Source organism: Oncorhynchus mykiss, unplaced genomic scaffold, assembly GCF_013265735.2.
Source record: "Oncorhynchus mykiss isolate Arlee unplaced genomic scaffold, USDA_OmykA_1.1 un_scaffold_280, whole genome shotgun sequence".
In the NCBI taxonomy this organism is placed as follows: Eukaryota; Metazoa; Chordata; class Actinopteri; order Salmoniformes; family Salmonidae; genus Oncorhynchus; species Oncorhynchus mykiss.
This window is the reverse complement of record NW_023493734.1, coordinates 52,892-66,492: the sequence shown is the minus strand read 5'-3', so window position 1 is coordinate 66,492 and position 13,601 is coordinate 52,892. Positions and strand designations below refer to the sequence as shown.

The 13,601-nt window shown below is 47.0% G+C and overlaps 1 protein-coding gene across 1 annotated transcript in view; it reads right to left on the bottom strand.

Moving 5' to 3' along the window:
* The window catches only part of LOC110505954 (WD repeat-containing and planar cell polarity effector protein fritz homolog), a 134,036-nt gene that overhangs the window by 73,596 nt on the left and 46,839 nt on the right, over positions 1–13,601 (bottom strand). The window contains exon 8 of the mRNA XM_036973643.1: positions 9,680–9,880. Within this exon, the coding sequence (XP_036829538.1) occupies positions 9,680–9,880 (201 nt within the window). The remainder of the gene's footprint in view (positions 1–9,679; positions 9,881–13,601) is intronic.

Here is a 13,601-nt window from a genome sequence, read left to right as displayed (position 1 = left end):
GGGATAGAAGTAGGGGTAGGGATTGTGATAGGAGTAGAAGTAGGGGTAGGGATAGTGATAGGGATAGGAGTAGGGGTAGGGATAGTGATAGGGATAGGAGTAGGGGTAGGGATAGTGATAGGGGTAGGAGTAGGGATAGTGATAGGAGTAGGGGTAGGGGTAGGAGTAGGGGTAGGAGGAGGGGTAGGGATAGGAGTAGGGATAGTGATAGGGGTAGGAGTAGGGTTAGGAGTAGGGGTAGGGATAGTGATAGGGATAGGAGTAGGGGTAGGGATTGTGATAGGGGTAGAAGTAGGGGTAGGGATAGTGATAGGGGTAGAAGTAGGGGTAGGGATAGTGATAGGGGTAGAAGTAGGGGTAGGGATAGTGATAGGGGTAGGAGTAGGCGTAGGAGTAGGGATAGTGATAGGGGTAGGAGTAGGGGTAGGGATAGTGATAGGGGTAGGAGTAGGGATAGTGATAGAAGTAGGGGTAGGGATAGGGGTAGGAGTAGGGGTAGGAGTAGGGGTAGGGATAGGAGTAGGGATAGTGATAGGGGTAGGGGTAGGAGTAGGGGTAGGGATAGTGATAGGAGTAGGGGTAGGGATTGTGATAGGGGTAGAAGTAGGGGTAGGGATAGTGATAGGGGTAGAAGTAGGGGTAGGGATAGTGATAGGGGTAGGAGTAGGGATAGTGATAGGGGTAGAAGTAGGGGTAGGGATAGTGATAGGGGTAGAAGTAGGGGTAGGGATAGTGATAGGGGTAGAAGTAGGGGTAGGGATAGTGATAGGGGTAGGAGTAGGGATAGTGATAGGGGTAGAAGTAGGTGTAGGGATAGTGATAGGGGTAGGAGTAGGGATTGTGATAGGGGTAGAAGTAGGGGTAGGAGTAGGGATAGTGATAGGGGTAGAAGTAGGGGTAGGGATAGTGATAGGGGTAGAAGTAGGAGCAGGGATAGGGGTAGGAGTAGGAGCAGGGGTAAGAGCAGGGGTAGGGATAGGAGTAGGGATAGGAGTAGGAGCAGGGGTAGGAGGAGGGGTAGGGATAGGAGCAGGGATAGGGGTAGGAGTAGGAGCAGGGATAGGGGTAGGAGTAGGAGCAGGGATAGGGGTAGGAGTAGGGGTAGGAGCAGGGGTAGGAGCAGGGATAGGAGTAGGAGTAGGGGTAGGAGTAGGAGTAGGGAAAAGAGAAGGGAAAGGAGTATGGGTAGGGGTATGGAGTAGGAGTAGAGATAGGAGTAGAGATAGGAGTAGGGGGAGGGTTAGGAGTAGGAGCAGGGGTAGGGGTAGGAGCAGGGGTAGGGATAGGAGTAGGGATAGGAGTAGGACCTCCCTCATTTCCCTCTCCCTCATTTGTTGGTAGGGAGACTGTCTCCTCCATAGTAAGCAGGTTTGGGACTACTCCTGTCTATTGGTTTCAGTAACTGGTCCAAACTATTCTTCTCTGTTGTTCTCCTCTCCTTCCCCGGCACTGGGAAGATAACAGGGGTGGGGCCAGCTGAGAGCCTGGCCCCTTGTTCACAGCACCGGGCCTCACACAGACAATTACACAGCTCACAGAGCACAGAAAGACAGGGGCAGAGACAGAGTGAAGGAGGGATGGGGGGGAAGGGAGGGATGTGAGTGAAGGGAGTGAGTGAGGGGGGCAGGGAGAGGGGAGGGAGGGGGGTGAGTGAAAGGAGGGAGAGGGTGGAGGGACGTTTTGGTGATGAGAATTAATAAGCTTGGGGGGGGGGGTGGGGGGTAGAAGGTTGGTACGGTTAGACAAAGTCAACATGTACACAAACATGGGCACACACACACACACACATACACACACACACACACACACAGTAGCTGTAAGACTATACAGCGCTGTTCAGACCTTAACCGTTGGTGTAACACAAATCTAAGAGGTCTTCTGAAAATCTGAAATCATAACACAAATTGTTACATTTCAGCAAATACAGAGCATTGAATCTAAGTCATTAATTCAACGTTTTGTTCTATATTGAGGAAACAATGCTGCTGTCCTTTGACTGAGTTTCATTATTTGTTTGGTGTCTAACTAAAGAAAAACAATCATTTTTTCCACTTTCAGTCCTGATGTTATCTAGAAACACAGTGGAGGGATGTTATCTAGAGACACAGTGGAGGGATGTTATCTAGAGACACAGTGGAGGGATGTTATCTAGAGACACAGTGGAGAGATGTTATCTAGAGACACAGTGGAGGGATGTTATCTAGAGACACAGTGGAGGGATGTTATCTAGAGACACAGTGGAGGGATGTTATCTAGAGACACAGTGGAGAGATGTTATCTAGAGACACAGTGGAGGGATGTTATCTAGAGACACCATGGATGTTATCTAGAGACACCATGGAGGGATGTTATCTAGAGACACAGTGGAGGGATGTTATCTAGAGACACAGTGGAGGGATGCAATCTAGAGACACAGTGGAGGGATGTTATCTAGAGACACAGTGGAGGGATGCAATCTAGAGACACAGTGGAGGGATGTTATCTAGAGACACAGTGGAGGGATGTTATCTAGAGACACAGTGGAGGGATGTTATCTAGAGACACAGTGGAGGGATGTTATCTAGAGACACAGTGGAGGGATGTTATCTAGAGACACCATGGAGGAATGTTATCTAGAGACACCATGGATGTTATCTAGAGACACCATGGAGGGATGTTATCTAGAGACACCATGGAGGAATGGATGTTATCTAGAGACACCATGGATGGATGGATGTCATCTAGAGACACCATGGATGGAAGAATGGATGTTATCTAGAGACACCATGGATGGAAGAATGGATGTTATCTAGAGACACCATGGATGGAAGAATGGATGTTATCTAGAGACACCATGGAGGGAAGAATGGATGTTATCTAGAGACACCATGGAGGGAAGAATGGATGTTATCTAGAGACACCATGGAGGGAAGAATGTTATCTAGAGACACCATGGATGGAAGAATGGATGTTATCTAGAGACACCATGAATGGAAGAATGGATGTTATCTAGAGACACCATGGAGGGAAGAATGTTATCTAGAGACACCATGGAGGGAAGAATGGATGTTATCTAGAGACATCATGGAGGGAAGAATGTTATCTAGAGACACCATGGATGGAAGAATGTTATCTAGAGACACCATGAATGGAAGAATGTTATCTAGAGACACCATGGAGGGAAGAATGTTATCTAGAGACACCATGGAGGGAAGAATGGATGTTATCTAGAGACACCATGGAGGGAAGAATGGATGTTATCTAGAGACACCATGGAGGGAAGAATGGATGTTATCTAGAGACACCGTGGATGGAAGAATGTCATCTAGAGACACCATGGAGGGAAAAATGTTATCTAGAGACATCATGGATGGAAGAATGTCATCTAGAGACACCATGGAGGGAAAAATGTTATCTAGAGACACCATGGAGGGAAGAATGTTATCTAGAGACATCATGGAGGGAAGAATGGATGTTATCTAGAGACATCATGAATGGAAGAATGGATGTTATCTAGAGACATCATGAATGGAAGAATGTTATCTAGAGACACCATGGAGGGAAGAATGTCATCTAGAGACACCATGGAGGGAAAAATGTTATCTAGAGACATCATGGATGGAAGAATGTCATCTAGAGACACCATGGAGGGAAAAATGTTATCTAGAGACACCATGGAGGGAAGAATGTTATCTAGAGACATCATGGAGGGAAGAATGTCATCTAGAGACACCATGGAGGGAAGAATGTTATCTAGAGACACCATGGATGGAAGAATGTTATCTAGAGACACCATGGAGGGAAGAATGTTATCTAGAGACACCATGGATGGAAGAATGTCATCTAGAGACACCATGGATGGAAGAATGTCATCTAGAGACACCATGGAGGGAAGAATGTTATCTAGAGACATCATGGAGGGAAGAATGTCATCTAGAGACACCATGGATGGAAGAATGTCATCTAGAGACACCATGGATGGAAGAATGTCATCTAGAGACACCATGGATGGAAGAATGTTATCTAGAGACACCATGGATGGAAGAATGTTATCTAGAGACACCATGGATGGAAGAATGTCATCTAGAGACACCATGGATGGAAGAATGTCATCTAGAGACACCATGGATGGAAGAATGTCATCTAGAGACATCATGGATGGAAGAATGTCATCTAGAGACACCATGGAGGGAAGAATGTTATCTAGAGACATCATGGAGGGAAGAATGTTATCTAGAGACACCATGGATGGAAGAATGTTATCTAGAGACATCATGGAGGGAAGAATGTCATCTAGAGACACCATGGAGGGAAGAATGCCATCTAGAGACACCATGGATGGAAGAATGGATGTTATCTAGAGACATCATGGAGGGAAGAATGGATGTTATCTAGAGACATCATGGATGGAAGAATGTTATCTAGAGACACCATGGAGGGAATAATGTTATCTAGAGACACCATGGATGGAAGAATGGATGTTATCTAGAGACACCATGGAGGGAAGAATGGATGTTATCTAGAGACATCATGGATGGAAGAATGTTATCTAGAGACACCATGGAGGGAATAATGTTAGCTAGAGACACCATGGATCGAAGAATGTTACCTAGAGACACCATGGATAGAAGAATGGATGTTATCTAGAGACACCATGGATGGAAGAATGTTATCTAGAGACACCATGGAGGGAAGAATGTCATCTAGAGACACCATGGAGGGAAGAATGTTATCTAGAGACACCGTGGATGGAAGAATGTTATCTAGAAACACCATGGATGGAAGAATGGATGTTATCTAGAGACACCATGGAGGGAAGAATGGATCTTATCTAGAGACATCATGGAGGGAAGAATGGATCTTATCTAGAGACATCATGGAGGGAAGAATGGATGTTATCTAGAGAGACCATGGAGGGAAGAATGGATGTTATCTAGAGACATCATGGATGGAATAATGTTATCTAGAGTCACCATGGAGGGAAGAATGGATGTTATCTAGAAACACCATGGAGGGAAGAATGTTATCTAGAGACACCATGGAGGGAAGAATGGATGTTATCTAGAGACATCATGGAGGGAAGAATGGATGTTATCTAGAGTCACCATGGAGGGATGAATGAATGTTATCTAGATACACCATGGAGGGAGGGATTGGATGTTATCTAGAGTCACCATGGAGGGATGAATTAATGTTATCTAGATACACCATGGAGGGAGGGATTGGATGTTATCTAGAGACACCATGGATGGAAGAATGTCATCTAGAGACACCATGGAGGGAAGAATGGATGTTATCTAGAGACATCATGGAGGGAAGAATGGATGTTATCTAGAGTCACCATGGAGGGAAGAATGGATGTTATCTAGAGACACCATGGAGGGAAGAATGTTATCTAGAGACACCATGGAGGGAAGAATGGATGTTATCTAGAGACATCATGGAGGGAAGAATGGATGTTATCTAGAGTCACCATGGAGGGAGGGATTGGATGTTATCTAGAGTCACCATGGAGGGATGAATGAATGTTATCTAGATACACCATGGAGGGAGGGATTGGATGTTATCTAGAGTCACCATGGAGGGAGGGATTGGATGTTATCTAGAGACACCATGGAGGGAAACATTGATGTTATCTAGAGAGACCATGGAGGGAGGGATGGATGTTATCTAGAGACACCATGGAGGGAAGAATGGATGTGATCTAGAGTCAGTATGGAGGGAGGGATGTTATCTAGAGAGACCAGAGAGGGAGGGATTGGATGTTATCTAGAGACACAGTGGAGGGAAGATGGGATGTTATCTAGATACACCATGGAGGGAGGGATTGGATGTTATCTAGATACACCATGGAGGGAAGAATGGATGTTATCTAGATACACCATGGAGGGAGGGATTGGATGTTATCTAGAGACACAGTGGAGGGAAGATGGGATGTTATCTAGATACACCATGGAGGGAGGGATTGGATGTTATCTAGATACACCATGGAGGGAGGGATTGGATGTTATCCCAACACAAACACACAGACCCCCCCACACAAACACACACAGACCCCCCCCAACACAGACACACACAGACCCCCCCAACACACACACACACACAGACACCCCCCCCCCAACACACACACACACCGACCCCCCCACACACAGCCCCCCCCAACACACACACACACACACACAGAATACCTCCCCCGACACTGAACACAAAACAGACTTGAAATAAAAACATCTAATTTTTTTCACTGAAATTCCAGGAATCATTAAAAATGTTAACTAAATGTTAAATAAATCCTAAATCATATTTGTCGTGTTGTATAGAACTAAGACCACATAGGGAACAGGAATCAGGGTTTTAAATGCAGGGAGTGAGTGTTAAATGGGCTTAGCATGGCAGATAGCTGGCTCAACAAAAGGAACATATATATGAGCTTGAAGTGATTGAAGTCTCTGGCTCTCTTCTCCTTCGTCTCCTCAGATGAGCTCTGAGTGTTTGATTCTCTCCACACCTCTTAAATAAACTGCTTGCTTAATTTCACACCGCGCCATCAAACACACGCTGGTACACACGCACGTACGCAAAAGCACACACACTTAATTTGACACCTCGCATTTGAAAAATGACAAACACTTTCATTAGATTCAGGAAAGGGGACTTTAATGTTCCTTTAAAATCATGGAGGAGGAGAGGGGGGGAGGAATGGAGGAAGGGAGGAAGGAGGGAAGAGGGGGAGAGAGGGAGAAGAGGGAGGAGGGGGAGAGGGGGAGGAGGGAGGAGAGGTGGAAAGAGGGGAGGGAGGGAGGGAGGGAGGGAGGGAGGGAGGGAGGGAGGGAGGGAGGGAGGGAGGGAGGGAGGAGAGGCGAGGAGGAGGAGGAAGGAGAGGGAGGAGGGAGGAGAAGGTGAGGGAGGAGAGAGGAGAGGGAGGGGCGGGGGAGGAGGGGAGGAGGGAGGGAGGAGAGATGAGAAGGGGAGGGAGGAGAGGGGAGGAAGGAATGAGGAGGGAGTAGAGAGGAGGAGTGGGGAGTGGGGAGGGATGAGGGAGGGAGGGAGGGAAGGAGGAGAGATGAGAAGGGGAGGGAGGAGAGGGGAGGAGGGGAGGGAGGTAGGGAGGGTGGCAGGGAGGGAGGAGGGAGGAGAGAGGAGAGGAGAGGGAGGGAGGGAGGGAGGCAGGGAGGGAGGAGGGAGGAGGGAGGGAGTGAGGGAGGGAGGGAGGGAGGGAGGGAGGGAGGGAGGGAGGGAGGGAGGAGAGAGGAGAGGAGAGGAGAGGAGAGGGAGGGAGGGAGGGAGGGAGGGAGGGAGGGAGGGAGGGAGGGAGGGAGGGAGGGAGGGAGGGAGGGAGGGAGGTGGACATAAATAAAAGAACTAGGTGAAGGAGGAGTGTGATAAACCAGTGCAGAGAGCCTTCCAGAACAAGAAGAAAAGCCTACGACAGCGTCTGCTTTGATGATTTCAATATTCATGTTTCCTCTTCTTTAGCATGTTGTTTTCCTGCGATTGGTAACGCTCTTCTTCCCTCTTCTCTACGCTGGAGCATGTTTACATACGTTTACAGAGGTGCGAGGCGCGAGGGCTTACGCCGTGTTTGTTCGGTCATTTGGGTTTCAGTATGTTATTCCTACGCATGTTGCCTGGGAAACAGGTCACAGATAGGGTTATCACAGGAGCTGGGAGGTGAAACACACACACACACACACACACAAAGGGTCTGGGAGGTGAAACACACACACACACACACACACATACACACACACACACAAAGGGTCTGGGAGGTGAAACACACAGACACACACACAGGGGCTGAGAGATGGAAGCAGACAGGCATGCTCGTACACACGACCACCGTAAAGACACATCACCTGCTTAGTTAGTTCCCCTTGTTTTAGGAGATGCAGTAGAACATACTGGAAGACGCCACCATTGAGATGGCTAATTCACCATTCACAAATCCTATCCACACACACACACAGACAGATACACACACATACACACACACAGACACACACAGACACACAGACACACACAGACAGAGCAGAGTGACTGTGTGGAGGAATTCTTCTGAGAAAGAGAGATGGAAGGAGAGAAAAGATGACAACAAAGAGCAAGAACAAGAACAAGAGAGAGACAGAGAGAGACAGAGAGAGAGAGAGAGAGAGGGGGGGGGCGAGAGGGGGGGAGAGGGGTTAAGAGAGAAGGAAAGAGAACAAGAGAGAGATAGGGAGGGAGAGAGAAAATGAGTGGGAGGGAGGGGGAGAGAGAGGGGGAGGGAAAGAGAGAAGGAAAGACAGAATAAGAGACAGAGGGGGAGAGAGAGAGGGGAGAGAGAGAGGGAGAGAGAGGGAAAGAGAGAGGGAAAGACAGAATAAGAGACAGAGGGGGAGAGAGAGGGAGAGAGAGGGAAAGACAGAATAAGAGACAGAGGGGGAGAGAGAGGGAAATACAGAATAAGAGACAGAGGGGGAGAGAGAGAGAGAGAGAGGGAAAGACAGAATAAGAGACAGAGAGGGGGAGAGAGAGGGAAAGACAGAATAAGAGACAGAGAGGGGGAGAGAGAGGGGGAGAGAGAAAGGGAGAGAGAGGGAAAGATAGAATAAGAGACAGAGAGAGAGAGAGAGAGGGAGAGAGAGAGAGGGCCATTAACCCTGACCACTGAAGCATCTCTTCTTTATCATTAAAGACCCCTGTATTATTGAAGAGGCAATGTGTGTGTGTGTGTGTTGTGTGTTGTGTGTTGTGTGTTGTGTGTTGTGTGTGTGTGTGTGTCTGTTGTGTGTGTGTGTGTGTGTATGTGTGTGTGTGTGTGTGTGTTGTGTGTTGTGTGTTGTGTGTTGTGTGTGTGTGTGTGTGTGTGTGTCTGTTGTGTGTGTGTGTGTGTGTATGTGTGTGTGTGTTGTGTGTTGTGTGTGTGTGTGTGTGTTGTGTGTTGTGTGTGTGTGTGTGTGTGTGTTGTGTGTTGTGTGTGTGTGTATGTGTGTTATTGAGGAGGTAATGTGTGTTATTATAGAAGAGGTTGTATGTGTTATTATAGAAGAGGTAATGTGTGTTAATATAGAATAGGTAATGTGTGTTATTATAGAAGAGGTAATGTGTGTTAATATTGAATAGGTAATGTGTGTTATTATAGAAGAGGTAATGTGTGTTATTATAGAAGAGGTTGTATGTGTTATTATAGAAGAGGTAATGTGTGTTAATATTGAAGAGGTAATGTGTGTTATTATAGAAGAGGTAATGTGTGTTATTGAGGAGGTAATGTGTGTTATTATAGAAGAGGTTGTATGTGTTATTATAGAAGAGGTAATGTGTGTTAATATAGAAGAGGTAATGTGTGTTATTATAGAAGAGGTAATGTGTGTTATTATAGAAGAGGTAATGTGTGTTACTATTGAATAGGTAATGTGTGTTATTATAGAAGAGGTAATGTGTGTTATTATAGAAGAGGTAATGTGTGTTATTATAGAAGAGGTAATGTGTGTTATTATAGAAGAGGTAATGTGTGTTATTATAGAAGAGGTAATGTGTGTTATTATAGAAGAGGTAATGTGTGTTATTATAGAAGAGGTAATGTGTGTTATTATAGAAGAGGTTGTATATGTGTGTGTGTGTGTGTGTGTGTGTGTGTGTGTGTGTGTGTGTGTGAGAGTGTGTGTGTGTGTGTGTGTGTGTGTGTGTGTGTGTGTGTGTGTGTGTGTGTGTGTGTGTTAACCTTGAGGCCCTCTGTACTGGAGCAGCTCAGTAACACTAGGTTGTCCCTGTCAGTGTGTGTGTGGCTCGGGTTCCAGGGCCACAGTTCATCATTAGTGTTAGTCAGGGAGCACCAACACACTGCTACGTCCTGGAGACAGTTCAGATCCACACGCCTGCCCTGCCTGCGCCCTGCGGGGCCACGCACCTCCACACACACCACCTAGAGAGAGAGAGAGACACTGTTACTACACACACTGTTACTACACACTGTTACTACACACACTGTTACTACACACACTGTTACTACACACACTGTTACTACACACACCACCTAGAGAGAGAGACACTGTTACTACACACACCACCTAGAGAGAGAGAGACACTGTTACTACACACACTGTTACTATACACACCACCTAGAGAGAGAGACACACTGCTACTACACACACCACCTAGAGAGAGAGAGAGACACTGTTACTAACATTTCTTTCCCTGGGATGTTGACTGTTGAGAGGGGAGGTGAAGAGACAGCTAACGTCAGGCCACTAGAAACCATAATCTCTTTCCTCCCTCTGTCTGTCTGTCTGTCTGTCTCCCTCCCTCCCTCCCTCCCTCCCTCCCTCCCTCCCTCCCTCTTATTCTCTCTCTATCCCTGTCTTTTTCTCTCTTATTCTCTCTCTATCCCTGTCTTTTTCTCTCTCTCTCATTCACTCTCCCCCCCTCCCTCTCTTTTTCCCTCTTTCATTCTCCTTCCATCCTTGTCTCTCTCCCTCCTGCACTTTCCCCCTCTCCCTCCCTCTTTCTGTCTCCCTCCCAAATGTTGTAGAATACAGACAACACAAGTCACATCATCAAAGACCCTTCTTACCCCTGACGTATCAACCCCCCCCCCCCCCCCCCCCCCCCCCCCCCCCCCCCCCCCCGTTTTTTAAACATTCGAAGCCAAGTGTGATTTCAGTCACAACAAAGATCATCCATTTATTTGGATGAGACTTCTTGGTCATGCACCCCCCCCCCCCCCTCTCCCGCACGCGCTCCAGTCCGCACCGCTACGCGGCAGCGCTAAGCTAACTGCTAACGCTGCCATTATCACATTACTAGCAGGCTTTTGTGGGGGCACGGGAGGGGCATGCGGGGCGGGACAGGGGGGCTCTGAAAGCAATCGCTCCTGCCGTACGTCTGGCTCCAGAAGAAGGGACCTGATAAGGGGATCTCCCTCCCCTGACCCCCCCCCCCCCCTCCACTACCCCCTAGCCCCCTGGATGGTACAGCCCAGCCCCGGTCCCCTGGATGGTACAGCCCAGCCCTGGTCCACTGGGCTAAACTAGAAAAAGAGGCTGCTAACTAATCCCCCAGAAAGTGGTTTTGATTATTGCTGACCAGCAAACAGATGGGAAAACAAAAGGGTGGAGGAGACAAAATGGAGGACAGAGGATGAAGGGGTGAAGAGATACGTGATGTTTAAACATCCATTCATTTGTTTATGTACTAATTATTCAGCTACACCAGTCCTCTTCTCTTCTGATGATCTTTCCTCCTAAAACTCCTCTCTCATCCTACATCCTCTCTTCTCTCTCATCCTACATCCTCTCTCCTCTCTCATCTTACATCCTCTCTCCTCTCTCATCTTACATCCTCTCTCCTCTCTCATCCTACATCCTCTCTTCTCTCTCATCCTTTATCCTCTCTCATCCTACATCCTCTCTCCTCTCTCATCCTACATCCTCTCTCCTCTCTCATCCTTTATCCTCTATCATTCTACATCCTCTCTCCTCTCTCATCCTACATCCTCTATCCTCTCTCCTCTCTCATCCTACATCCTCTCTCCTCTCTCATCCTACATCCTCTCTCATTCTACATCCTACATCCTCTTTCTCCTACATCCTCTCTCCTACATCCTCTATCCTCTCTCTCCTCCATGCCTACATCCTCTCTCCTACATCCCTACATCCTCTCTCCTCTCTCTCCAACATCCTCTCTCCTCCATTCCTATATCCTCTCTCCTCTCTCTCCTCCATTCCTACATCCCCTCTCCTCTCTCTCCTCCATTCCTACATCCTCTCTCCTCTCTCTCCTCCATTCCTACATCCCCTCTCCTCTCGCTCCTCCATTCCTACATCCCCTCTCCTCTCTCTCCTCCATTCCTACATCCTCTCTCCTCTCTCTCCTCCATTCCTACATCCCCTCTCCTCTCGCTCCTCCATTCCTACATCCTCTCTCCTCTCTCTCCTCCATTCCTACATCCTCTCTCCTCTCTCTCCTCCATTCCTATATCCCCTCTCCTCTCTCTCCTCCATTCCTACATCCCCTCTCCTCTCTCTCCTCCATTCCTACATCCCCTCTGCTCTCTCTCCTCCATTATTTTATCCCCCTCTTCTCTCTCTCCTCCATTCCTACATCCCCCTATCCACTCTCTCCTCCATTCCTACATCCCCCTCTCCTCCATTCTCCTCCTCCTAGTGTGCGTATGCATGTATGAATAGAGCTGCTGACTCCATTGTGTGTTCAGGGCAACAGATAAAGCTCAATGAAATACTATTTGAAATGGCTCAGACAATGATCTGAGGAACATAGAGACACGGACCACACTACCATACCTGCAATGTCACCTGTCCGTCTCGTTGGGGCTCGGTGTGGGCGTGTGAGGGGACCGGTGTGTGGGGGCGGAGAGACGTCTCCCCCCCAAGCACCCAGAGAGCTCATTACAGCACTGTGGCACGCAGAGCGTGGCGGCACGTCCCAAAAATATGCTCATTTCCAAAATAACAACCCCAAACCCCCCCCAACACACATTAATAATGTAGGAGTAGACAGACCAACGACTTTAAACAGCACCACATTAATAATGTAGGAGTAGACAGACCAACGACTTTAGACAGCACCACATTAATAATGTAGGAGTAGACGGACCAACGACTTTAAACAGCACCACATTAATAATGTAGGAGTAGACGGACCAACGACTTTAAACAGCACCACATTAATAATGTAGGAGTAGACGGACCAACGACTTTAAACAGCACCACATTAATAATGTAGGAGTAGACAGACCAACGACTTTAAACAGCACCACATTAATAATGTAGGAGTAGACTGACCAACGACTTTAAACAGCACCACATTAATAATGTAGGAGTAGACTGACCAACGACTTTAAACAGCACCACATTAATAATGTAGGAGTAGACGGACCAACGACTTTAAACAGCACCACATTAATAATGTAGGAGTAGACGGACCAACGACTTTAAACAGCACCACATTAATAATGTAGGAGTAGACGGACCAACGACTTTAAACAGCACCACATTAATAATGTAGGAGTAGACAGACCAACGACTTTAAACAGCACCACATTAATAATGTAGGAGTAGACGGACCAACGACTTTAAACAGCACCACATTAATAATGTAGGAGTAGACGGACCAACGACTTTAAACAGCACCACATTAATAATGTAGGAGTAGACGGACCAACGACTTTAAACAGCACCACATTAATAATGTAGGAGTAGACGGACCAATGACTTTAAACAGCACCACATTAATAATGTAGGAGTAGACGGACAAACGACTTTAAACAGCACCACATTAATAATGTAGGAGTAGACGGACCAACGACTTTAAACAGCACCACATTAATAATGTAGGAGTAGACGGACCAATGACTTTAAACAGCACCACATTAATAATGTAGGAGTAGACGGACAAACGACTTTAAACAGCACCACATTAATAATGTAGGAGTAGACGGACCAACGACTTTAAACAGCACCACATTAATAATGTAGGAGTAGACGGACCAACGACTTTAAACAGCACCACATTAATAATGTAGGAGTAGACGGACCAACGACTTTAAACAGCACCACATTAATAATGTAGGAGTAGACGGACCAACGACTTTAAACAGCACCACATTAATAATGTAGGAGTAGACA